The following is a 27,640-nucleotide window of genomic DNA, read 5'->3' as shown; positions in this document are numbered from 1 at the left end:
TAACTCAGATGGATGCTCTCTGTGTGAATGTAATTTGGTATAGTGTAATATCATGTAAAGTAGCGTAATGTAGTGCAGTGTAATGTAACAAAGTAATGTAGTGTAATGTAATGTGTTTGTGCAGAACCAGTTGAGAGGGGAGCAGGGAGATCCCGGGGTCAAGGGGGAGAAAGGAGAGTCAGGTGGAGGGGGTTACTACGACCCCCGCTACGGTGGTGGACAGGGCCCACCTGGGGTTCCTGGAAACCCAGGACTGCCGGTAAGAGCTTGTGTGGAAGGGGCAGAGATTCCCTGGTGAACCCCTGGCAGACCTCTCGCTGTCCTGGGGGCAGGTAATGGTGTCGAAGATGTGCTCTATTGATACCGCATGCTGCTCTCCTGCTTTTCCTAAGGGCCCCAAGGGAGACGCGATCCCTGGCCCCCCAGGGCCACAAGGCCCACCAGGAAACCCAGGCATTGGTTACGCTGGGCGGGAAGGTCCTCCAGGCCAACCGGGCCCCCCAGGGCCCCCAGGGTCCCCCTCACTGCCAGGGGCCCACAGGCCATCACATTGTAAGTAACACACATCCATTGTCATAACTATGGAGAGATAATGGGGTTGTTGTTTTCACATGGATTAGAAACATTTAGATAGTGCCTTGTTTCACCTCTATGGGTTCTGCTGCTAGCTGTTTGGAGCCACAAGGTGTTTTTTTAAGTTGTGGTCTTGGTGTCTCCATCTTGACAGTACTGAATCGAGATGGTAGGTTGAGATGGGGAGACAGGGGCGACATTGGTTCAGGTGGTAAAAGCAGTTGTCTGGCAGTCGGAGGGTTGCCGGATCGATCCCACCCTAAGTGTGCCGAAGTATCCCTGAGCAAGACACCTAACCTCTAAAGTTAAAATGTTAAAATGTGTTAAAATGTGGCCAAAGCTGTGTGAGGGTTGCAGGATGTTTAAATGCTACAAGTATAAAACAATATATGAAAGTACATTTGAAAGAAAATGTTTGATATCTCTGTTTCAGCTATCAGTATCCCTGGACCCCCCGGCCCACCTGGGCCCCCCGGTTCTCCTGGACATTCCTCAGGGGTGAGTGCCCAAAGCAAGGAATTGTGGAAGAAGCACAGTGATATCAATCACTGAATAAGAAATTAACAGTAATTTACCAAAGAGAAAGGAGCTGTATATTAATCAATTCTGGTTGCTGGGATGCCAGGAACTCAGTTTGATCTCTTTAAGGGTTGTGATTTTTTTGTGATTATTTCTGGAAAAAGATGCAGTGTTATGTGATGACCGGTCAATGGCGATATTCAAAAATTGACATTGAATGCTTGATTATTGTCTTTCAAGCAATCAATAAAAGTTTTGCATGTGTCATTTTTATATTTTTACCCCGCAGGTGACGGTGCTGGGGTCAGATTCCACCCTGCTATCCACCGCGCTGAGACAGCGCGAAGGAACGCTGATATTCATCGAGGACCGGGAGGACCTCTACATCCGAGTCCGGGAAGGAATCCGACAAGTCATGGTAACTGATGGCCCGTCCACAGGAAACCAGCTTTGATTAATGTGAACAAGTTTACCTTCTTACAGAGAGATGTAGGGTGATACATAGTGTTCATGTGAACAAGTTTACCTTCTTACAGAGAGATGGTGGTACATGGTGTTCATGACAACAAGTTCACCTTCTTACAAGGAGATGTAGGGTGATGCATGGTGTTACATAGTCTTTTTTTCTCCTTTCTAGCTTGGGGGTTACAGGACTTTCTCCAGGGACCGGGTGAGTTTTCATATCAAAGCAGCGCCCAATGACATTCAGTGCTGTAAAAGGCTGGACTAAAAGATTGGACAGGTGCATGTGCTGCATAGGTAAAATGGGAAATGTCGATCTGAGACACACTAAAGTTAGGCTCTCTGTGTGCAGGAGAACGAGGTGGTTGCGGTCCAGCCCCCTCCTGTGGTGCACTACGAACCGGACAAAACCGGCGCTGAGCAGGCCAACCGTGGCCAACCCCATCATCCACACCCTGAGGTCCCCAACAGTGAGCCCAGTCAGCCAGAGCATCATAACCCCCATCCCAGCAACCCCTCCGAGCCTCATCCCAACCACCCTGCTAATCCTGATCCCAGATACCCTGCTAATCCAGATCCCAGATACCCCTCTCAGCACGATCCCAGATACCCCTCTAATCCAGATCCCAGATACCCCTCCCAGCACGATCCCAGATACCCCTACCATCACGATCCTAGACACCCCTCCCAGCACGATCCACATCACCCCTCACAACCCGATCAACATAACCGCTCTCATCCTGATCCCAGGTACCCCTCCCAGCCTGAACCACATAACCCCTCCCATCCTGACCCCAGGTACCCCTCCCAGCCTGATCCACATCACCCCTCCCAGCCTGAACCACATAACCCCTCCCATCCTGACCCCAGGTACCCCTCCCAGCCTGATCCACATCACCCCTCCCAGCCTGATCCACAGCACCCCTCCCATCCCGATCCCAGATACCCCTCCCAGCCTGATCCACAGTCCCCCTCTCAACCAGATCCCAGGTACCCGCCCCAGCCAGACCTGAGGCATCCCCCTGTACGGCCTGAGGAGAGGCCCGCCGTCCAGCCAGACACCCGACATCATCATCCTCAACGCCGGCCAAATCCTCCAGAACCACAGCCCGCCTCCCACGAGCACACATCAGGTCCAGGAGTGAGTGCCTGCCCTCATACACACGTCTTTCTCTCTCTCTCTCTCTCTCTCTCTCTCTCTCTCTCACACACACACACACTAGCTAGTTCTCATTTTAAAATGCCCTTCAATTGAATGTTTTTGCTAGTTTCTACATATATTTTGAACTTCCCTTAATGTAGACAGGTCATATGCATGTAGGTTTGTTTGCTGAAGTGGAACCTGTGTTCCTGTGTGCTTTTCTTTTCTTAACGCTTGGTTCTTTTCCCAGCTGCACCTGATTGCTCTCAACACCCCCCAACTGGGCAACCTGCATGGGATTCGGGGGGCGGATTACCTGTGCTTCCAGCAGGCCCGCACTGTCGGCTTGAAGGGAACTTTCCGCGCCTTCTTATCGTCCAAGCTCCAGGACCTCTACAGCATCGTGCGCAAGGCCGACCGTGATAACCTGCCGATCGTCAACCTCAAAGTAAGCCCAACTCCAGTACCTCCACACCTTAACATTGCTAAATCTAGTCCACCCCACTTCTGCATCCCCATGGGACCCGCCCAAGGCTGCATCCTGTTTCCTCCAAGAACCCTGCTCCTGTCCCCTAAGATGATTTATGGGGGTCTGGGGCCAATAATCTCTGTAAAGTGCTTAGACGCTGGTCCTTTGTGAGAAGTGCTAAACAATCAAAACTGAGCTGAACTATGCACTTGCTTGATCTCCTGCTTACAAGAGCCCATGGCTGACAGTATGCCCAAACCTGTGGGAGGACCTTCTATAGCCTTTATAAATGAAAAGTGTATCACTACAGACCTGTTTATGAGGACCTGCTATAGCCTTCATAAATGAAAAGTGTATCACTACAGACCTGTTTATGAGGACCTGTTATAGCCTTTATGAATGAAAAGTGTATCTCTGAGCATATGTCTCCTGTCCTTTAGGACCAGGTGCTATACAGCAGCTGGGAGTCGCTGTTCAGTGAAACAGGGGGGAAGATGAAGGATGGCGTCCCCATCTACTCGTTCGACGGGAGAGACATCCTCAGAGACAGCGCGTGGTGAGTCCCCGGCTCGGGTCCGAACACACACTGCCAAAATCACTGCTGATTGGCTGGGCGAGGTTCCAACCACATTGCTTTCAGCTATATTTGACTTCAGAATTAAAAAGTGATTGCAAGACAGATGCTGACACAAGGCTCATGTGCGTGGTCAGTTTAGAGATGTAGACATTTAAGTGTTTAACATCCTCTAAGGAAGCCTACATTTGTGTAGGGAGACGTATTGTTTGGCATAATATTATTATACAGCAATCCTATTTTCGAAGATCCTACTGACCTATTTATGAAGCGGGGTGTGTATTTGAGTGCTTCGACTCCTCAGGACATGGACGTGTGATTCGCTGAGGAACTTGGAAACATTACATTTACATTTTTGTCATATGGCAGACCAAAGCGATTTACAAGTGCATAGGTTATTCTACAAGTTAAAAGCATAAAATCCATAAATAGCTAAATACGTATGAAGAGCTGTTCTAAACATCGTAAGTGCAATACATTTTTTTATTTTTTTAAGGGTTAGGGTTAGACAAGAGGGGGGGGGGGGGGGGGGCTGGAGGGAGGACTAAGGTATAATCTGAAAAAGGTGTTTTTAGTCTGCGTCAACATATGGGGAGGGATTCTGCTGTCCTGACAGTGGTAGGCAAGTCATTCCACCAATGATGAACCAGAACGGAAAACAGGCGTGAACGTGCAGCTTGACCACCTGGTGCTCGTAATGAGGGAACCATAAGGCGACCAGAGCTGGCAGACCGCAGTGGTCTTGCTGGGGTGTAGGGAGCAATTAAAGACTGGATATAAAGTGGGGCGGTCCCCTTAGCAGCCTGGAATTCCAACACTAGCGCTTTGAAGCGGATGCGTGCGGCAATAGGCAGCCAGGGGAGGCCAATGAGGAGTGGGGTGACATGAGCCAACCTGGGCAGACTGGTGGTCAGGCGGCTGCAACATTCTGGACAAGCTGGAGGGGCTTGATAGCACAAGATTTTGGGAGTTTTGGGAGAAGGTACACTGGTGACCACTTGGTTGTTTTCCTGTTTTGCGCAAAGGCCGCAGAAGATGGTGTGGCACGGCTCCAGCAGCAGGGGTCACCGGCAGACGGATAACTACTGCGAGACGTGGCGCATGGAGGAGCAGGTGATGACGGGCATGTCGTCGTCCCTGCATGGCGGCCAGCTCCTCGAACAGACGCCGCGGAGCTGCTCCAGCAGACACATCGTCCTGTGCATCGAGAACAGCTACATCGCACCGTCCAAATAATAACCACCTCCTTAACCTCTTACAGCTGACCAATAAGGGCCTTCCCACCTTAACCCCCCCCACCCCCCTCCCCTCACACACACACACGCGCCCTTTGAACTGGCTCTGCGACTCCTCACAGCAGAGAAGTGGCCTTTCGTCCTGTCCTCCCCTCTGTAATGCCAAAGAGAGATGGTCTAAATGAAACGGTGTTCACTCTGTGAGAGGTTCTGGCACATATTTCCTAATGGGGTGAGCAACAGACAAGAGGAGAAGCCAGCCTTGGCGGTGTTTTAAAAATGTATCCGGTTTCAATTTTGTATATGAAATGGTTGTTGTTCGTGTTTTATTTTTGTCGTTGTTACTTTTTAAGATGTCTTTTAATTGGTATATTTAACCAGTTGTAGCTATAATTTTGTATAACATTTCAGATTTTTAATTTTTTTTTTTTTTTTCATTTTTATTCTCCATCCAAGGATTGTGGAATATTGAAGGGCAGCGCAACCTTCAAAGAATATTTTAACAAAAACAAAAAAGCTATTAAAAAATATATTTATTTTTCAATTGAGACAATTTGGGTACAAAAAGTAAAATTTTTAGTAAGCAACATTACATTTGCTATAGTCAGTTACTGAGGCAGGAAACAGTTTGTTGAGAATTTAAAATGTGAATGTGCTTGCAAGTCAATGCACCTTTAAGCAAAAAGACTGACAAGAAATTGTGGTCAGATATTAGCTTCAGATATTACCAACTCCAATTATACATCCTTTTTATAATATGAGCTCCACCTTAATATGTCATAATGCAACCAAGGGTATAGCTGACACATGCTCCTGAGTGAAAATAAAAATGTATATTTATATTTTCCCACGTTAAGAGTGTATGAGTTTCATAAGCAGAGTAGCATTTGGAAGGGTCAATCGAGCTACTAATCAGAAAGCAAAATGTTTTAGAAGTGGTTCAAACCTGTTCCGATCGATGCTACTCTGTCAGTCACTGCTGTGATAAGTGGGTTAGCGGATGTGTAAGTAATGAAGACTAGTTGCGTTAGCTCCTCAGAGAATTCCCTTGGGTAACACTGACTCAGGCAATGCTGCTGATGTGACCAGCCACACAGAATGAACCTGTGGATCTCATTTCTTTTTGTAATCAGAATGTGCTGTTCCACTTCTCCCAGGCACTGAATAAATCCATTTGATCTTTCACCACACTTTGTGTTTTTCTCCTGGCAGATTTGGCTGAGGAAGTAAACATGGAAGTACACAGTCCTTTTTGGAATCATTTATCTGTACAAATCAAAATGTGCTATTTTACAGCAGTAACAAATGCAGTTTCTTCACAGATTATGCCCAGTAGTACTGCAGATGAAATATGTATATAAGTACCAAAATCTACTGCCCCCACCTATTATAAATTGGGGTTCCTTAAAATAAATGTAATTCAACAGAAATTTGTAATACAAAACATTATTTTTCATCAGTGAAAATATCTCTTACAAAACCACAGCGCTCCTCTTCCACAAACGGCCGAACGGCACGTCGGCCGCGGACATTCACCGTTCTTCAAGCATTACTCAAGACACATCTTCACATTATTAACATTGTCTGCATTGTTTCAGAAGTATAATAATCGATAATACTAATCAACTGTCATAATATTAATTCACTAATAATTATTCACTAATTCAATTGTGCCACCTAATTTGCTTAGAATGGAGTTGAAATGAAAAATATGAATAATAAATGTGAAATAAACTGCAGTGACTCGCGGTGCTGCGAAGCTTCTCGCGCTCAGTCGATGTTGCGTTCATGACGGCGACATTATGGCTCTGTTAGAGAAATGTCTGCCACGTAACACATCAGAGAAACTGGAATCAGGAAGACAATAACACAAATACAGCTCAAATGTAAGCCTTCGATCCATCGCCACCCAGTGGTCACTAACAGTAGTGTCACTGATATGTCTACACTCATGTATCATGACAACTTGCACGTTTAAGAAAAGGTGGGGGCCACTGAATTGTTGTGAAAGTAACTAAACTGTGGATTTCTGTGGATACTACCAGGACTTCTTACAAGGCAGGAAAGAATTTAAAAATCACGTCTCCCTTCACAACCATTTTCACGTATTGAGCGTAATTAGATGCTAAATACTGTACACCTAACAGAAAAGCATGGATATCAACTTATTACAGGACATTACACAATTCAAAAATCTAGATACTGCTTCCTTGCACAATAAAAATGTCTTACAAAATCCTTGATATTCAGTATAATACTTTCTGAATAAAAATAGTTCCTGCCCAGCATTACAAAACAGGCTGGTACACCATCTTTTCTGCAAGCGTAGTACAGACAACTTGAATGAGCATTTAACTTTTCAGGTAAACCATGCATGTGTGGTCCAAAGGCCAAAAACTAAAATTCTCAGTCAAAGAATCCCCACCAGGAATGAGCTATATCAAGTCTCCTGTTTTAAAAAAATAAATCATCAATAATCTACTCCAATGCATACTGTGGAATCTTAGCACACAATATTACAAATGTATACGTTTGATATTCAAGGCAAATTGTAACAGTATACCATTCTCAATGGTATAAAACTCTAAATGTTCTCTAAAACTCAAATAGTTAGGTTTTTTTATGTGAAAATCAAACATACCTTGAGTATTGTAAGGGGGAGGGATATATCAATACTTCAGCAACTCAATTCTTCATTCAAAAACAAAAAAATCACAATTTCAAATATATTCATTGTTGGATTGTTTCTTCGGTTCTTACGGGTTAAAATGATCATGAACACATTTCAGTCTAAGGTGGTACTAGGCACACTTCACATCTGATCTAAGCAGCAGTTGATATATCCTGACATAAGAGTGAACGCGCTGTCAGAATGAGATGGGAAATCTTGGCATTGGAGTTTGGCCTTTTGGTCTTCAGGATGTTTCCCAGCCATTCTCCAGTTTCCCCCCACAAAATGGCCTCTCTGGCAGCACATGGAGGATCCCTTCTGGCAGCATCTGCCGTGTTCTCTACACCGCACCGCACCGAGCTACCACCCATTCTGTGGAGGAAAACCCAGCTTGGATTATGAGCACGTAAGCTAGAGCTCTTTTCAACACACCACACCACCACTGAACACAACCACAACACCACTGAACACAACCACTCAACACAACCGCAGAACCACTCAGATATCTTTTCCTGCATTTAAACTCTTCACTAAAGCAACGTTTATAAAGCAATGTTTACATACTTTATAAACAACAATAATCATGTTCCCTTTTGATGTAGTGTGCCATTTCTAAAAAGGAGAGCTGAGAATCTGACGTTCTCTCCTTTACATACTTACTAAAGGTCCATTGTGATTGGTAGCCCCCAAAACATGCACTGCTACAGTATCTGGTTAAATTGTAAATCATTATGTTGCTTATATAAGCAACACTGTCTCAAACAACAATCCGAATGTATGTAGTGGGCAGTAGTGTGCTGTGTTGCCAAAAAAAGAATGTATATAAATTTAGGATCTTTACGTGTAGCCATTAGAAACTGACTGCAGGTGGATTTTAATGAAGCCACACCCACCGCAGCTCAGGCCTTGGCCTCCACCCCATTGGCCAGACAGTCTGTCTCGCCGGGGTCCATTTCCATGGGGCTGAGCTCTGTGGGCGTGGCCTCCGGCGTAGCCCCGCCCCCTCTCTGGCTGCGGTAATGTCTTGTGATGACGTAGGCCGCAGCGCCCAGGTACACAACGGTGAGCAGGGCGAAGTAGAAAAAGTACACCAGGAACTGCAGAGAGGACAAACAAGACCTTCAGAACAGAAGGAATCACCTGAGCACAGGTGACATTCACATGAACAGAATGCACAATTTAATCCTTTACTTCAGAGCCAAGTCTGCTGAGGAAAAAGTGTAAAACGAAAAAAAAAAATCATCACTGATGAATCTAGTTTCGTCAGAGCTGGTTAAGAGCAAACGGATGAGTGCAGTGATGCAGTGGCGTTTTTAAAAAGTGCTGAGGAAAATGATGATAAAATGGCAACGTATGCGTAAGTGTGAGTGTGTTCTGGTTCAGCGGCACAACCTGCGGGTGGACAGCAAGTCCCAAGCCCTTCTTATCAGACACGATGAGGGTGATGAAGGTCTTCAGGATGGTTCCCAGGAGGGTGTTCACCCCGAACACCAGGGCACACATTTCCTTGGAGAGATTAGAGGCAATCTGAAACCTGGGGGTAGGACACACACTGCGTCAGATTAAGCACAGCTAAAGCCCCCCCTGTCACTTATGTATCACTGTGCTCTCTACGTGACAGCGCTGAAATGAATCCATTGCTGACGCCAAGTGTTCAAAAATAACTTTGTTACTTTCTGTTCCTGCCGACGCGTATTCACGCAAATTTAGAAAGGTACTGCTGGCACACGTAACATCTGTTACATGGGCGGCTTTGAACGTGTCTGTCAATGGTGACTTCCACAAAGATATTCAAGCTAATTTAAGTATTAGCAGGGATGCTTGTTGCCTGATGTTTTTGATGGCCGTTTTTCAAAGGGTCCAGAAATGCTATCAATTTTTCCATCTTATCTTGAAGCTATAATTTGGAAGATACGCTAAAGTTAGTTGTGCTGCTATGGTGAGATCGTAATGTATGAATTTCCTGTTTGATAACTGACAAATGGAGCTGGTGGAAACAGACATGAATGTCTTCAGTATAAAATAACTTGAAAATAGTGCAGGCCTATTCCACTGGTATAAAAAGGTTTTGAATACGCCCAAGTACCACACATTCAAATAATGCAGAATGTAGATGGGAGGTTTCAGATGTGTGAATATTGGCAGTTTGTAGATGGGAGGTTTCAGATGTGTGAATATTGGCAGTTTGTAGATGGGAGGTTTCAGATGTGTGAATTTAGCCAGTTTGTAGATGGGAGGGTTCAGATGTGAATTGTGTCAATGTTTCGGAAACCGTCGAGAAGCAGTGAAAAACCCTGACAGTAAGCTGTAGTGGTGTAGCGGGACACTCACGTGGCGATGGGCACCAGGAACTGGTAGAAGCCCCTGAAGAAGGAGTAGGCCACGTAGCAGACCCAGATGTTGCTGGTGGTGCCCATGAGCAGCAGCAGACCGGCCTGCAGGGCAGTGATCAGCCCGATCATCAGCTCTGACCACAGGTTCCACCGGATCTTCACGAAGCCTGCCGCAAAGGAGGTCATCGCACCTAAACACAACCACAGAATGACTCAACACAACCACACCACTGAACACAACCACAATACCACTGAACACGACCACAACACCACTCAACACAACCACAACACCACTCAACACAACCACAGAACCACTGAACACAACGACAGAACCTCTGAACACAACCACAGAACCACTCAACACAACCACAGAACCACTCTACACAATTACAGAACCACTCTACACAATTACAGAACCACTCACCATACCCACAGAATCACTGAACACAACCAAAGAATCACTCAACAGAATCACTGAACCACTGAACACAACTGCAAAGCCTTACAGCAGGGATCAGCAACTCACGGTCCTTGAGAGCCAAGAACTGATGGTTGTCCACCCTCCCTTTACCTGGGAGTCAGGTGTGAAGACAGTCTGGCCAATCAGTAGCACTATTTACCCAGGAGAAAAGAAAACCAGGGCTGGGTATGGATTTGGGGGCCACAGTTGATGATCCCGGCAATGGTCAATGTACAGCCCAGGACCAGGACAATACCAGAGAACAAGAAAATCTTTCCGCAAAATAATTACCTGCTACCACACTTATACTGTACATACTCTCAGTGATCACTTCATTAGGTAGACCTGTTCACCAGCTTGTTAATGCAAATATTTAATTAGACAATCATGTGGCAGCAACTAAATGCATGAAAGGATCCAGACATAGTCAAGAGATTCAGCTGTTTTTCAGTCAGAATAAAGAAGAAATGTGATCCAAGTGACTTTGTCTGTGGCATGATTGCTGGTCCCAGACAGGGTGGTGTGAAACTGCTGATGATCTGGGATTTTCATGCACAACAGTTTCTACGGTTTGCAGAGAATGGTGCGAAAAACGAAAAACATCCAGTGAGCAGCAGTTCTGCATGCATAAACGTGTTATTAATGAGAGAGGTCTGAGGAGAAGGGCCAGACTAGTCAAAGCTGACTGGAAGGTGGCAGGAAGGTAACGCAAATAAGCGCACATTACAACAGTGGTATGCAGAAGAGCATCTCTGAACACAACGCGTCAATCAAGTGGACAGACTACAGAAGAAGAAGACCAATAAGTCTAAAAGAAAATTCTAAACAATACCTAATAAAGTGTTCACTGAGTGTACATTCACATATCTACTTTTCCTATCCACTATCAAAGTAAGACTTGTTCACGTGAATGGACTATCATAATTAAACAATTTATATTTGCATAGAAAATCCAGGAGGGCAAACTAGTATGCGATAAATGTTACCAAAGAAATGGAGACTAATGAATTGCATAAATTGTACAAATGCTGACACCCAGTGGAGAATGGTATTACTGCAGTTCCAAGAAAATGGTGTGCTACAGAGAAATGCATAATCATGTCACAGTCGATCTCCACCCACGGCCCACACAGAACTTTGACATCTTTACAGCCGTAAGTATGGTTGCCATGGCAGCAGGAAAGAGCCCGGCCTGGCTCCAGCAGAGGCCTATCAGAAGGCCAGGCCACGCCTACTGACTTCCTGTGACACAGATGAGCTTCGCTTCGCTTCACCGCCATGGGTTTTCATCTGCATGTTTAAGACGTTGGGAAGGGAAGAATGCTGATTTATGTACACTGGTGTGAACCTTAAACAAACAGTTAATTCGTACCAAACGAACCAAATTGTGTACATTCAATGAATGAATGAATTAAATGAATGAATGAGTTAAAATTCCTCCACAGCAATCTGAAGGACTGATATCAAAGGAAGTGTTTTGTGGCTACTTTTACTGCTAAAGGTGGTGCAACCTGTTAAGCTAAAGGGGGCAATTACTTTTTCACAGGGATGATTTGTTTGTTATATAACTTTCATCAAATAAATTAAATTAAATTAAAATTAAGTTTTGTGTTTAATCCAGTTCCCTTAGGCTGTACTGTACATTTTGTCTAAAGCCATTCAGTGTGACAAATATACAATAAAATACTTTTTCCTGGCACTGTATGTATTTTTCCATTTCCTGTGGGCAACAGTGGATTTGTGCATCGCCAGGGCAACCCCCTTTGTACCCAGAGGACTTTACTTGTTCTCCACAAAGTAATAAACTAAAAAAATCCAGCCGGAGTCACACTCTGTTCCCAATTCACTGACAGAGAAATAAACGTGTAATGCGTTTTAAACCCTCAAGACCACAGAACTACATTACAGCCGGAACATTTTTTGCACATCGACCATTATCAATATTTATGATGATATACAGTACCAGTCAAAAGTTTGGACACACCTTGCCCTTTTCTGATTAATTATTTATTTTCTCCGTTGGTAGTCAGACAATTCGCAGGTGGTCAAAGTGCAGATTCTGAGCTTTTAGCTCAATCAGTCTCAGGAGTGCAGCAACCTCCGTCCACAGAGGCAGCATCTCACAAATGATGTGGGCCTATACCCACAGGTAGCACAGCCAGCACTTCATTTCACTGAACCTGACTAAACTAGGCTCTTTACACTGTCGGTGGATGAGTTCACATCAGGGCAGGAATTTAACCGCCAGCCACCACAGCCTTTATCCCTTTTTTAAGCCATGGCCATCATTGCCCCACTCTTTGGTCGTAGTGCCCCTTGAAAAAAATGCGACCAAGGTGGCCTTGCTGCCCTGTCCACTGTCACTCAGTTCACTTCACTGATTTTGCAGTTTTCGCCTCAATCACATTCCTGTTAAAAATGCCAACCAAAGTTGTTCTGTTGAGATACTATTTGATTTTCAATGGTCAATCAACTGAAGCGCTGCGTGCGTAACCAATGATCTGTGACAGTGTGGTGCTTTGTGCGAGTCTAAGAACGACAAAGAAACTGTAACTGAGTGACAAATCCCTGACCAGACTCCTGAGGCAAAAGTGACAGTGGTAGAGAAGAGAGCCAAGTGATTTGAGTTAAGAAAGTTTGATGAATGTATAACGTTAACACAGGCAACTCAGGACAGGCATAGCTCGTATGTTGTGATAACTTGGTTCATTGCCAAGTGTAACATGCCGAGTCATGTTAATGCTTGTAGTACGTTTCATTACAGGGGCCTTACAACTCTGTCACTTGCTGTTACAGTTAACGGTTCACCCAATATGGATGTAAAACCCTCAAACTAAAGCTGAAAGTTTGCAGTTTAACTACATGGTGATTGTTGTATTTCAACTGTTTGCTAGTTTGCTGGAGAGCAGAGCAAAAACAACAACAAATGTGTCACTGTCCAGATAATTATGGACTGCAATGTAAGACATAACAATAAAAAACTAGAATTCATTCAGGCCTGGGGTGTCTCGGTGGCGCAGCCTGTAGAGCACTGTCCGCATGCTCATTGCGAGCCGCGACGTCAGCGGTTCGAATCCGACCGTCTGACATTTGTCGCATGTCTTTCCCTCTCTCTCGCTCCCATTCTTCCTGATCTCTATACTATACTGTCCAATAAAGCTGAAAAAGGCCGGGAAAAAAAAGAAAAAAGAATTCATTCAGGCCTTTTAATTATGGCCTATTTCCATCATTCAAAATCATAGTTTTTTACTTGATGGCCTTACTGCCCTGGCATGTGGCGTTCATGCCGTCAAAAAATTGGCCACACCAAGGGGCCTTTCCCCTAAAATGATGAAATTCCCGGCCTGGTCGACATTAGATGGTACTGCCATGTGTAATGTGTAATTGGACAAACAGAAAGACAAAACAAAAAAATAATAGAAAATCATTCATGAGATATGGTGATTTTGTAAGGAGCCCACCTCGGGACAAATTAACATTTTTGCTGGAGGCTGCAAGCCTTTTAGACTCAGTTGTGAATACAGTGCCTTCAGAAAGTATTCAGACCCCTTGACGTTTTGCACACCTTATTGAGTAGTAGATCTACTTTTAAATGGATACCTTTCTACACACAATATACACTCGATAACCCACAATGACAAAGTTAAAACAGCCTTCCTCTTCCCCAGCACACAGCTCACTCACGCCTCAAAGGGGGGCTCCGTACGGGCCTTTAAAACCACCCCCAGGTCCTGTGTGGGGACCATACCACTTTTTCGAGGGCACAGCCTCTGTGTCCATCTAGGAAAGCAGTTGACAAGGGACTGAGAACCCAGTCAACAACAAGCTTATGGCGGCTAGACATAGGCAGCGCGAGACCCGTTAGGGTCTACTCTGAGAGTCCACTCTCCAGAAGGGACTGAAGAAAGGACAGAACCGCTGAGGTGCCACATGAAACCGGGACTTCGCCCCTGGATTGGCACCAACAACAAAACCTGCTCCAGCAACCAGCATGGAGCACCCAACTAGAGAGAGCCCTGGCTGCCTGTGGAGTAGAGTAGCTGCCACAGCTCCTGCACCTGAGGGGATCCCCTCAGCATCCTACCAGCTCTGCTATCCAGGACTGATGGGACCAGTCTGGGGCCACAAGCAGCACCCTGACTTTAGCCAGAACCACTGGCAGAAGAGGGAAGAGGGGGGAGGTGTACAGAATGGCCTGAGGCCACGTGTATGCAGGGGCATCGACCGCCAACATAACATAAAAAGGAGGTACTTCCTGAGCTCCCCGTCAACAAGAATGTGGAAATAACCATTGCGGAGGTCCACTGTGGTGGACCAATTACAGACAAAAAGCATCCGAAAAGGCAGACAATGGTTGAAACCTTTCAGATTCAGCATGGGCTGGAAGCCCCATCCTTCTTTGGGATCAGGAAACAGGTTGAATGAAACCCCAGGAGGGGAGAAAGGAGAAATGCCCCCAGAGGCCTTTTCTTTCCATCTTTTTTTCCATTCTTTTTTGCACCGCAGCCATGCGGCCAAGTGAAGTTGTTGTTTGCGCAGGTTTGGACAGCTGTGGAGCACCCTGTAGTTCACCCCTCATGTTTTGGAAAGACAAACACGGACGCGGAGTAGAGCGGTGTACACACCAGTGTGCCTTGTGGCTCGACATCAAAGATTCAATGAAGACAACAGAGATCCATCTGAACACACATGACCTGATAAGACCTGTTCCCTTAGCATTCGCTATATAAGGCAGCAGAGCTGACAGCAGCAACGACATGCGATAGCCACTGATATCAGATGGAGCTCTGACTGCTGTGGATATTTTAAACAGTGTGACAGGTGAAAGCAGCCTTCAGACTAGCTCTGTAGTCAGATGTCACAGCAGAGCCCCCAGGTGAGAGGGGTTTGTTTAGAATAGCACCTGAGTATGAGCACTCGGTTCAGACCTCAGGAACCAGGTGTGGACCTCATGAAGAGAAAACATCTGAAGAACACATCTAGCCTGCTGTTCTGTGTGTGTTCAGCTGAGTAACAGCGGGAATCAGCCGACCCTCCTCTCCTCCTCTCCCTGCCCCCTGCATCCTACCCTCCCTCCCACCCTCTCTCCCTCCCTTACTCACCCAGCAGGGTGGACGCTGCCTCCACGCCCCCGTTGTAGGCGCGCTGGTTCTCGGAGGCGGGGAACACCTTGTCCCACAGCACGTGCACGTAGAAGAGCACCAGGTAGTAGCCGGTGGAGTTGAAGACCCACCACAGGCTCCAGAGCCGCAGGCTTGGCACCCTCACCACGCTGCGGAGCTCTTTCAGCATGAGCACGAAGGTGGACTCGGCCCAGGAGGAGCAGGGCTTGGTCCCGGGCCCCTTGGCCTGCCGATGGCGGTTGAAGAACAAGCTGCGTTTGGGCCAGGGCAGGCAGAGGGACAGCAGCAGGCTGAAGCTCACCAGGCCCAGTGAGGCCCAGCCCAGGGTTATGTAGGACACGCCGGCGGCCGACAGGAGCAGCTGCCCCAGCACGGAGCTGGTGAACACGCCCATGAGCACGGAGGCCCGCGACAGGCTGGCCACGCGCTGGTACAGCTCCGGACGCACCAGGGAGAAGATGTAGGAGGAGTAGGCCACGCGAGCGGCCATGCTGATGCCGTAGAAGAACTCCATGAACTGCATCTCCAGCAGGGAGGAGCCCAGCAGCAGCAGCAGCCAGATGGCCACGTTGCTCAGGCTCTGCAGGATCAGCACGGGCTTGTAGCGCAGCAGGTCCGTCAGCAGGAACACGGGCACCAGCACCGCCATGTTGGAGTAGGCCAGCACCGGGGTCACCTCGTTCGTGATCTGCAAGGCATTGTGGGTAGAGACCAGCTTAACCGAGTTATCGCGGCTACTCTAAAAACCAACTGAACCTTTGTTTAAAAAAAGGTCGCTCGTTTGTTTATTTTGTATACACATTAGCAGGACACTAGTATAAGTAGTGCTTGCAATGGACTGGTACCCACCGGTCGCACTTCTCTGTTTTGCTCTTTGGATTGTGACTTATTTCCAGAACCCGCTAATGTGTTCTGCCCCTGTCAGCACTTGAATCGAGCTGGTACTCCTGATCAAATGTGTACCATTACTTCATAGTGCGTACCGCCGCTTAGTTTGTGTTAGTGGATCTAGGAACACAAGCTAGTTCCTGGATTTGTAATTGGATGAAGTAGGGATATTCAGTATCAAAAATGCTCTCCCCCTGCCCCCGAAACACATTTGTTATCGTGTTAAAGTAAATCTGCAAAACTCAGTGTGCAGACACAAACTTTTTTTCATTTTCAAGTTAAAGGTCCCATATTGTGAAAAATGACATTTCCAAGATGGATTATGAAGGAGGACTTCCGTGAAATTATGACATAAAGATACGCTTATTTGCTTTTGCATGGCCCATCTTGAAGGCGGAACAAATCCAAGCGCTCAGCACAGACGGTGTTCAGTTCGCTGATATCAATGAGCCTTAAAGACACAGTCAGAAAAACAGCCTGTTCTTGATAAAGTTCAAGAGAGGCACTGGAGAATGGACATTTAAACTGGATAGTTTGTTTTGGGGAATTAAAACCAAAATACTGGAAAGGTATACAATATACAATATGGGACCTTCTTCAAATCAATGGGCAACTACAAAATCCCTCAGAAAAATGACTCTTCTTACATGATAAACATTTTTAATGCATATTATCATAGCACCCACACTTTGCTGACAGGAAGGACACATAAAAAATAAAAAAAGTATATTGTTCAGCCAGAAAAAATTTCACAAATATTACACATTATGGATGTGACGCAAAAAGACCGGTATTTTGGGGACCATCTGATATGGTTTTGAATGTTTTCAAGATGTCTACGAAATAGCATTGATTTCAAATGGGACTAATCAATACATTTTTTAGAATTTTCCTTTTGTTAGCCTATATTTTTATCAGATTTCAAAATGGTTATAATCGACTGTTTGGGACATAATACGTTTAATTAGGAAGTAAGTAAGTTTATTTTTTTCGTGCTGAAGTTGACATTACTGTGGAATTGCCCAAATGGTCTGTTTTGAACAACATTCACAACGACCCACCCCCCTCCCCCACGGCCAAACAAGTGAGTCTGGTTCCTTCCAAGGTTTCATGCTACATGTCTTCCACGGAGTTTTCTGCAAATACAAATACTTTCTAAAATGTGCTATAAATACAATTTGGTTGACGGATTGATTGATTGTTGTTCTCCTGATGGCTTAAATGACACGTTTGGAAACAAGTTACAGAAAGGCATTCAACAGAATGAGGCACTCCACAGCACTGGGCTAATATAAATAAATGACTCACTCATTTAACAACCTGTCTTTTTGAGTTGAACATGAGAGAAAAAAAAAAACATGGTAAATACAAAATTGGTGTTTGTAATGCATCCATAAAAAGTACCCAGAGGGTTTTTCTGTTTGAAGGGTTCCTCTGTCTTAATCTGTCTTATCATTGCAGGAAAGTACTGACCCACTTAAAGAATGTCTTCTTTGACCTCATTCAACAGGCTGGAGCCCCCTCCCCCTCTCCCTCCCAGTCCTGACACAGCAGTCGGCTTCTCGCTAATGAGGTGCATGCTGGGAAGGCTAAACACTCTCTACCCAGCTAGCTGTTCCAGTCCAGAGAGGAAAATTTCAGTGGATTACCGTTCCCATTCAGTGGTGTAGGGGTGGGGGTGGGGTGGGCACAAAGACCTTCAGGAATTGTACCCAGGATGCAGGGTTTCTCTGACGCAGGGACCCTGCTCTGCATTCGTCCCAAAGCTGCCAGGATCGAAACGTGTAAAAAGCTGCGCTTATCTCGATGAGGCATTCTGAAACCTATTACGGTTAAATTACGCAACCGTTGTGTCATGAACGTAACTGCACCGCTGAGGCGGTTACGTCAGTGCTGGCCCGGTGGATCAGGTGATGGGCACTATGTCCCTGTGTGTCAGCGGCAGATAACGCTCCGTATGTCTGAAACAGCTGGGTTTACTGCCCTCCCAGAGGGATTCACACAAGACCCGGGAAAGGCCAGACGAACACACACACACATCTCTTTAGACGCGGAGAGAGGGGTGTTTGGGGTGTGTAAGGTGCCACAGTTGACCGCCTGTGTAGGATACGTCAGAAGAACACACACACATCTCTTTAGACGAGGAGAGAGGGGTGTTTGGGGTACTGTGGCGGACAGCTCCTATCTGGCTCTGTGTAGGGGGGTCACAGTGGCAGTGCACTATAATAGGCCTGTACCCACCAGACCTAGGCTCAAATAGACTCCGTTTCAGATTTAAATACATTTCTGTGCTCTACTGATCTTACCTGGTGCATTTGAGCCTACAAGGAAGAGCAGATGGGTGGGGTAGACACTTTTGGGATAATGTTGTTTCTTCCAATAAACAAGGCACGCTTAGTCAAATGCAGAAAAGTATTTGAATCCAGAACAAACACTATCCAAACCCAGGTCTGGTGATCACACGGCTGCTGGTTTGATTCCCAAATGAGGCACTGCCACTGCAATCTTCTGCAATTTACTTCCCATGAATTTACCCTTAAAAAGCCAGCTGTGCAAAAGATGACAGAAAAAGCTGGTTATCCACAAGTTGCCCTCGATAAGGTTATAGGTGAATAACTGAGTATTAGCAAAATTGCATTTTAGCTTCTGAAGCCAGCCTTCCAGTCATGGTGAACACTCACACATTGCAAAATTACACAAACGTGTTTGTGTCTCTTTGCAATGAAGAAGCAGAAGATAAAAACTGCAGGGTTTTCATAATAGAAGTGTGTCCTCAATGCCAGCTCCCTCACTGTGGGTCTCAGGAGGAGATAAAGCCACAAGGGAAAATAGATAACTTACATTACATTACATTATTGGCATTTGGCAGACGCTCTTATCCAGAGTGACGTACAACTTACAGTATTTACTAGAACTGATATTCAAAGCACTCACATTATACGCACAATGTGCTTGTTCCATGAGCTGTACTGCAGAATATTCCATTTTAGGATGTCCAGAAACTTTGGTAATCACTACTCTACCCTTACGTAAATTGAATATATTACATAAAGTGTCAATATATTGCAGGATATTTAAAAAAAATCTATTTCATAACATTGTGTGTAGGTAAATATAGATTTACTTAGTGAATGCTTTATTAGGTAAATATAGATTTACTTAGTGAATGCTTTATTAGGTATTTTTTTAGACTTATTAAGTCTTCTGCACTTAGAGGTTTGACAAGTTGACCAGGTTTGACCAGTCTGGCCCCTCTCCTCTGACCTCTCTAATTAACAAGAGTTTTTGTCCGCAGAACAGCTGCTCAATGGATGCTTTTTGTTTTTCGCACCATTCTCTGCAAACTCAAGAGACTTTTGTGTGTGAAAATCCCAGGAGATCAGACAACCACCAACCACCCTGTCTGGCACCAACAATCATAGCAACAATCACTTAGATCACATTTCTTCCCCAGACTGCTCGACTAACTGACCTGCTCTGGGACACAGTGAGCTGACTGACCCGCTCGGCTGACTGACCTGCTCTGGGACACAGTGAGCTGACTGACCTGCTCTGGGACACAGTGAGCTGACTGACCCGCTCGGCTGACTGACCTGCTCTGGGACACAGTGAGCTGACTGACCCGCTCGGCTGACTGACCTGCTCTGGGACACAGTGAGCTGACTGACCCGCTCGGCTGACTGACCTGCTCTGGGACACAGTGAGCTGACTGACCCGCTCGGCTGACTGACCTGCTCTGGGACACAGTGAGCTGACTGACCCGCTCGGCTGACTGACCTGGTCTCTGGTGAAGTTCTTGGTGGAGCTGAGCAGGTAGGGGGTGATGAAGGGCTCCCCGGGCTTCTGCTGGAACATGAAGCCGTAGAAGCAGAGGAAGATGACTGACCAGCCCCAGGTGGGGGGCTCTGTGGCGGGGGTCTGTGAGGGACCCTTCTCCTCATCCTCAGGCTTCCCTGTCGGCTTCATCACATCCCCGTCGGCGTCTTTCATCAAATCCCTGTCGGCGTCCCTGACATCATCATCATCATCACCTGTCATGGTGTCCACCATGTCTCACCGTGGAGCCCTGGAGCCAAACTCCCAATCCGTTTGGCTTAGTAAAGCGTCCGATAGTATGTGGCAGAGTGTGTAAAGCTCACTCAAAGTTTGAGGAGTTTCCTTACAAAGTCCTGAAGAGTCTCAACCTGAGACTATGCTATCACTTTTTAGTGTTCCGATTTTTAGGGACCAGAAGAGGCGGCGATACAGATGAGTGTAATCGTGTGGTGAGAAGCGGTGATTGGTGAGTTATCCTGCTCCATGCCGTACGCACTCTTGACAAGCTGCTCAAACGTATTAACCTTTGCTCGTCCTCAGCACCTGCCAATGATTGAACACGGACCCTCGACCACAACATCACCACTCATTGTGTCGCACCTACAAGAAAAAATATATCCAGGTTATCGCAGGTCATCTCCATAAAGCTACGGTACAATGCTACTGTCACCAGACTCTTCCAAGAAAAAGAAGTCATGCAAATACTGATTTACTCAACCAATCACTTCCAACACACTGTCTTTAGGATGTGCACCTCACACACACACACACACACACACACACACACACACACATATTTGAATCCTTGCTTCTCAGAAACAGGGCGGTGAACTCAGACAAAGGAATCAGTCTTGAGCACACAGATTTGCCACTTTCATTGCAAACTGACTGTGAAGAGACTAATGTTTGACTCGTTGAAATGTTTGTCTGTTTGTAATAAAGAAATCAATGTGCTCCAGACCAATTTCTCTATCAGTATGCAAAATACTTTAGAAATGTGAATGCATGAGCCTTTTGAAAACAGCGGTGGCCGCAGGAAACAGCTTACCTTTAACTTAATACATTTTCCAGCCAATACCCTGCTGATTTCACAATGTGGATTGTGTTAATTCTGAGAACAACAAAGGGTTTTGCGCAAGCCTCTGAATCGGTCTGGCAGGGATTCATCAAACATCTATAAAGTGCAACATGCTGTATCAGCGACTTGAACCCTGTGGTCATACAACCACTACTGTACATTTCACAGAAAATACACAAGCAATGCTTCCTCAAATTGATTACATAAATATTTCCTGAACTTGTGTGTGTGTGGCCATGGCTAGTCAGCATAAAATATGTGAACTGTGCTGCTAGTAGCAACATTCAAACACATTTACTCTTAGTTTTGACTCCTTCACAAATTACTAAAATGACTGTGCATTAATATCAAGTCATACATATAACAAATTTGGGTAAAAAAAAACAAAAAACTGGTAAATTAAAAAAGAAACCATATTTTTTTGCAACATGTTTTACTGATATTGTTTTGATCTGGATAGGAGTTGTAAATTTGTACTGGTGTCTAAAAATACTCCAGATGTCTTTGGCACTCTATCTTCATTTAGGCTTGATGCCATGAGGCAGTGCTGTATGTTTTCAGAAAAAATATGAGCAACAACAGCAGAGCCAAGCTGCTCTGTACTGTAAATGAACAGACGTATTAATAGACTATTATAGAAGCAGTGTCATTCTGCTTCTGCAGACGCATAGACTCCGGCCTACACATGACAATCCTGTACCAGGTGGCTTTATACTGGCTTTCCCTGTGTCCTGCATGCAGATTACCGTTTACTGCACCAATGTGCTACTTTTCATTACCTTTCCACAACTGCTCATTTGATTGCCATCATTGTTTTGGATTCAAATACTTTTCCACACTTTACTGAGCTTGTCTGGTTGACTGGATACTACAAAATATTCTCAAGAACTGCAAACCCTGCCTTCTGGTCCTTCTGGTTAATTGCATCAGGCCAGATCAATTGAGCACAGGAAAGTATTTGAATCCATAACAATAACTAATTTGATCCAGGTCATCTTACTAATGACTGATTAGATCATATCTAAAAAATAAAACTAACTGAATCACCTTGACCTTTGCTTCAATAAACATAACTGTTGTTCTCCATGGCGATGCCAAAAGTGCCCCTATAATGGCACTTAAATATTGGCAAGATGAACACATCATGCCACACAGCACAGGAAGTGTGTGAATTAGGTCTGATCAAGAATATTAAGTGTAAGAATATTAAGTGTACTGGATCTGTTCCAATAAGCAACCGTTTCTATTTTATCGAATGTTTTCATATGTGCAAGGGAGTAAAGCTAACTATTAATCTGTATGACAGGGAGGATTCACAGAATTTAGAATTTTAAAAGTGTGTGCTACATGCGTATGAAGAATAATGAACGCTATCCAAATTATTTTGTATTAGGCATCACATTGATGAAGTATGGGTGGCACGATGGGTAGCACTGTTGCATCACAGCAAAAAGGTCCTGGGTGCACTGTCCCTGGTAAAATAATAATAAAATAAAAACATGAAAAAACACCTGTGGTATGCTTTCAACCCTAAAGTAGTATATTACCTGTAATTGTAATATCAATATGCTGGTAGGCAGACATTTTACATGCCAAGTTTATAGATGCATTAGTATTGAGTACAGTGTAGTCCATATGTATTCGGACAGTGGTACAATTTATCTTCTTTAGGCTCTGTACTCCAGCAAATCGGATTTGAAATTAAACAATGAATAAAGTGCAGAATGTCCCCTTTAATTTGGTAAATCCATATTGGGAGATCCTTGTAGGAATTTTATAGTCCTAGTCCCCCCATTTTAGGGGACCAAAAGTAATTTGACAGTTAGCTTCTCAGTTTCTGATTAGTCTATTTTGTGTACTCAGTCACTACCTTAGTGCAGGTAGAAGAGAGCTTTCAGTATTTGGACTTGATTCAAAGCCTTTGATTGCATTTGGAGTGTGTTATTACCATTTGTCAATACGAGGACCAGAGTTGCGCCAATGATAGCCAAGGAAGCCATAATGATGCTGAAACCGAAACAAACTGTTTAGAACATCATTAAGACATTCATTATTTTACATTTCAAATCCAATGTGTGAGTACAGAGCCAAACAGAAATTGTATCACTGTCCAAATACTTACAGACTGGAGAGGTTTCCGCTGTGTCCTCAGATAAAGAGCACAGCAGCTGTGTGCAGTATCTACGGGATCACATTATAGCCTTACTCAGAGTGTTATGCCAGTCATACCGTGTGAGGAGGCTAACGGTAAATTCCACATTAGCACATTAGCCTGGTAACAGTGTACAGGTGGGAAATGCATTAAGCTAGCTGTTGATAGCCAAAGTAGAAACTGACCACGTTTAACAAGCAGGCGAGTGACAGTTCAGGACTACTGTAATTCAGTTCCTTTATTGCCAATTTAAACTAGCATGAGAGCAGAGCTGTGTGTCAGAAGGTACAAGTTCTGAGACAATGTTACGTGGGGGGGGGGGGGGGGGGGCCTTCACTGATTTATGGCTTTGTGTTTCCTGCAAGCACACTGACATAACCATACAGTAAATGGCTTGCTATCAGTCACAACTATTTAAGTAAAGATTAGACTTAATCTAATGGCTAATATAATGATCAAGCATTTTTAAATATCTGATGCCACCAGATAAGCTAAATGTTACACATTTGGAAAGACTGCAGTTGTCACAAGAGACTACAGTGGGGTAAGAAAAAACAAAAAAAACGGTCAACTGACTTTTGGCAAAGGGGTGCCTGAACACTAGAGAATTAGTCCTGCCTGGGCGTCACTACAGTGCTAAACACAACTGCGCATGGCATCCTGCTGGGCACCATTTTGTGAGCGAGTAACTCGCCAATTTTACACATCAGTGCCACAGTTCTGCAGGAGAATCTGTCAACTGGAGCAAAAGCTCAATGATAGCAACTGCTAACACGACAGTCGCTAAAAGGCACGAACACTTATGTAACTCACACCTGGGTACGGCACCTGTGTGACCTCATTTTGTGCATTATTCACTTCAAATATTCCCAAAAAATGTATTCACTTACTTTTCTTCTCACTATTTACAGTGTTATTTTTAATAGGAATCCTTTCTAAACCAGGGCTGACCAACCGGGGAGAACATGGCTCAGGCAGTAAGAGCAGCTGTCTGGCAGTCGGAGGGTTGCCCGTCCGATCCCCTGCCTGGGCTGTGTTGAAGTGTCCCTGAGCAAGACACCTAACCCCCAAATGCTCCAGACGAGCTGGTCGGTGCCTTGCATGGCAGGCAATCGCCGTGTGTGTGTGTGTGTGTATGAATGGGTGAATGAGAAGCATCAATTGTACAGTGCTTTGGATAAAGGCGCTATATAAATTCCAACCATTTACCAACCCTGTTCCTGGAGGTCAACCATCCACAGGTTCATTTCAACCCTAATTTGGCACACCTAACTCTACAATTTGGCAGCTCAATATCTCTAGCTGGCTTTGTTAGGGTTAGAGTGAAAGCCTACAGCATGGTAGAACAACGGGAAAAGGGTTGGTTACCACTGTTCTTTGAAAAAGATTAACAAACAAATCAATCATCTGAAATACCTGTTGCTGTAGATATAACTTCCTGTCATTCCCTTGGCTATAAAACGTGGCCACATATGAATGCAAAAATCTTTTCTTGTATGATCTGATGCATTATGTAGTTGAGTCCACAAATCAATAGACAGCGATGCAAATTTAACGAAATATAACGTTATAGTGGGCCAAAACCAAAACGCTTGCTATTTTAGCTAAATTATGCCCTGAAGTCATCCACTTGATATCAAACCACGTTGTTTTCACACAATCACATGTGTAGCAGCGCCGCCGTAATTTATTCACCCACGTTGCAAGTTAGCCGGAGGTAGCTTAGCTATGTTAGCCATGTAGTTAGCGCACAACCTTTTCCCCACTGACCTCTACACAGGCAGCTAAAGTTAATTTCATGGACTGCTGCATATTGTAAACAGTAGCTAACCTGGTTATTTTTTTGTATAGAGTTAAGAAGATGAGTTAACAGCTGCTAAAGTAACTTAGCTAGAAAACTAGAGCCAAGCAAGGCAGTACTCAACTCAGCTAATGTTAGATACTGCGTGATATTCGGATGGTAACAAGCCATCTAGCTAGCTAGCCTATAACGCAGCTGCAAGCGTCGCGATTTTAAATTTAGAACAGGCTCAGCCAATAACGTTTACAAACAAACAACGTTAAAGGCACACCTGAAGGATCTCGAACCTAAAGTTGGCGAAGTTAGCTACACCAAAAGAGCATCACTCTAGCCACTGATGTTAATGTTAGTCTTTCATTAAGATTTCACAAAATGTGTAAATTTGTCCTCTGAGTGGGAAAACTCAGTCTTAAAAGCATTAAGGCTACAGCTGTGTTTTCATAGCAGTTTGCGGAAGACGTGCATAATAACACTGCTCTTGCACAATAACATTGGCTAACAGTTCACATTAACATGTGCGAGTACAGCTAGCTAGTATGCTATAAAAACCAGTTAGCAATTCCATTTTATCTCAAGTTAAACTGTTTCTGGTATCTAACGTACTTCGCTATCACTGTATACGTACACAATATAGCTAGTTAACGTTACCTCATCACATTGTTCATATAGCCACTGTAAGGCACTGAGACTAGACTAGCATCAGTTAGCCAGATAAGCTACACTGGATATTTTGGTATTTCCAATAATTGTTCAATTGACTTACAAATTGATCACGGCATGTTATGCATTTAATTAAGCTTGTCTCAATATGCATATTTCACGAGTAGAGCATGTGGCAGATTAAAAGAAAATGAGTTTAGCGAAGTTTACCTCGCTGCTGGGTGTACAGCCTGTCCATGAATGCACGTGAATGCGCGGTTGTGCAGATTATGTATTCACTCAGTGGTGTTTTGCAACAACCAGCTCCTGCATTCCAATCGTATCAGCGGCCACTAAGTCCCTTGCTTGAATAGGTTTCCATTTGAATTTGTTTTCTGAACATAGCTGACAAATTGGGGGGTAAATTTGTCGACAAAAAGTAGAGCAGTAGAGTAGAGCAGTCAGCATTCATTAACAATATGAAACCATCCTGAAAAAACATTTTGATGGCATTCATTTGCTTTTTCTCCATCTCACTCCATGCTTTGGTGCATGTGCTGTTGTCAGCAAAGGTTGGTGAGCTGAAAATTATGGTGCGAATGTTCCTTAAAACTGAGCATTGGTCTCAACCTGTTTTCATTAATTTCCCTTAATTAACAATCTGATTAATCTGACTAATGAATTGGCTAATGAAGTAACACAGTTCTTCACATCCACTGGCTGTTGTCACACCCGTTTCATCAGCATAATGAATCATGTTTGGAGGGAAATTGTACCTGTAAAACAAAGATAACCTCTCTGAGTCATTCAGAGTAGCCAAAACTTGAAAAAACGAAAAAGCCTAGTAACCTAGATACTCTGATAGATGTAGCTAAGTAGTTGAGGCCTAACAGATTTGCCAATGTGCTAAATGTAGGTCATTAATTTTGTCACTTGTCCCTCACCCTCCACTAAGCTCTTAGGACACAAACTGTCCCTGATTGTTTTGGCTCCATACAGTTATGTGATTCACTCCATCACAGCCAGGAAAAAATAAACTTTCCTAAATTTATGGTCACATGACAAAAATTGTATACTGTACAGTTGCCTAGATACAGTGTGCTGGGAAAACTTACCCCAATCTCTTATACTTCCAACCTATTTGTCATGGTATGGTAGTTTAGGAGTCAAACCTGTGGACAGCCTGTTTGTATGATGGTATCTGTTCAATCATAGCTTTGTTGTTTATGATCTTCGGCGTGGGAAATGTGCACCTGTGTTGTGAACTATGGTCTATACTAGGGATACACAAACTTACCCAGAAAGTGCTGGTGTGGGTGCAGGCTTTTGTTCCAACCAAAGAGTTACACACCTGATTCTACTATTCAAGATTGTTAGCAAAGATTTTGATTGATTAGTACTATTTTAACGAGTTGGAGATTTGAACCCCAGCCTCTCACTCATCCAAATAATTACCAGACGAACGTGTTACCAGTCAAACTCGGCCCTAGCCACGGGCAACGATGTTATTTTGAATTGAGGGTTATGTCATCGGGGAGTGCTGTCGTGGTAACCTGCTCCGGGCCTTCGCCGCACCTCACACAGTGCCTATGGGAGAACTAGCCGAGCTAACCGAACTAGCCGAGCTAACCCTGTTACACTATCAGGTGTGTAACTGCTTTGTAGGAAAAGAAGCCTGTACGTACACCAGCCCTTTCTGAGAAAGG

At 44.6% G+C, this 27,640-nt stretch overlaps 2 protein-coding genes across 12 annotated transcripts in view; one reads left to right on the top strand and one right to left on the bottom strand.

Annotated features, from left to right (window-relative positions):
- LOC133116209 (collagen alpha-1(XVIII) chain-like) overlaps positions 1-6,161 on the top strand; it is a 90,837-nt gene extending 84,676 nt beyond the window's left edge. For 4 of the 6 annotated variants that reach the window (XM_061225540.1, XM_061225538.1, XM_061225535.1 and 1 more), the window contains 9 exons: positions 125-259; positions 393-552; positions 1,007-1,071; positions 1,382-1,510; positions 1,730-1,762; positions 1,907-2,695; positions 2,946-3,143; positions 3,605-3,720; positions 4,764-6,161. In XM_061225540.1, the coding sequence (XP_061081524.1) occupies positions 125-259; positions 393-552; positions 1,007-1,071; positions 1,382-1,510; positions 1,730-1,762; positions 1,907-2,695; positions 2,946-3,143; positions 3,605-3,720; positions 4,764-4,974 (1,836 nt within the window). In that variant the 3' untranslated portion in view covers positions 4,975-6,161. The remainder of the gene's footprint in view (positions 1-124; positions 260-392; positions 553-1,006; positions 1,072-1,381; positions 1,511-1,729; positions 1,763-1,906; positions 2,696-2,945; positions 3,144-3,604; positions 3,721-4,763) is intronic. The other 2 variants (XM_061225539.1, XM_061225537.1) reach the window with 2 other exon arrangements.
- Positions 6,162-6,218: 57 nt separating this feature from the next.
- On the bottom strand, positions 6,219-27,221 carry slc19a1 (solute carrier family 19 member 1). Of its 6 annotated transcripts, XM_061225542.1 has the most exons (9): positions 24,911-25,281; positions 23,465-23,523; positions 23,291-23,349; positions 20,226-20,864; positions 15,540-16,248; positions 9,976-10,168; positions 9,037-9,178; positions 8,538-8,741; positions 6,219-8,016 (listed from the first exon to the last, which is right to left on the bottom strand). In XM_061225542.1, the coding sequence occupies exons 4-8, from the start codon at positions 20,496-20,498 to the stop codon at positions 8,544-8,546; spliced, it is 1,515 nt and encodes a 504-aa protein (XP_061081526.1). In that variant the 5' UTR covers positions 20,499-20,864; positions 23,291-23,349; positions 23,465-23,523; positions 24,911-25,281; the 3' UTR covers positions 6,219-8,016; positions 8,538-8,543. The 6 variants fall into 6 exon arrangements, with proteins under 6 accessions (XP_061081526.1, XP_061081530.1, XP_061081528.1 ...); XM_061225546.1 differs by lacking the exons at positions 23,291-23,349; positions 23,465-23,523; positions 24,911-25,281 and adding exons at positions 21,313-21,438; positions 27,050-27,221; XM_061225544.1 differs by lacking the exons at positions 23,291-23,349; positions 23,465-23,523; positions 24,911-25,281 and adding exons at positions 21,313-21,375; positions 27,050-27,221.
- Positions 27,222-27,640: the final 419 nt, after the last annotated feature.

This window comes from Conger conger, chromosome 17, assembly GCF_963514075.1.
Source record: "Conger conger chromosome 17, fConCon1.1, whole genome shotgun sequence".
Taxonomy (NCBI): Eukaryota; Metazoa; Chordata; class Actinopteri; order Anguilliformes; family Congridae; genus Conger; species Conger conger.
Note: the sequence above shows the minus strand (reverse complement) of the source record. Positions and strands in the feature narration are given on the sequence as shown.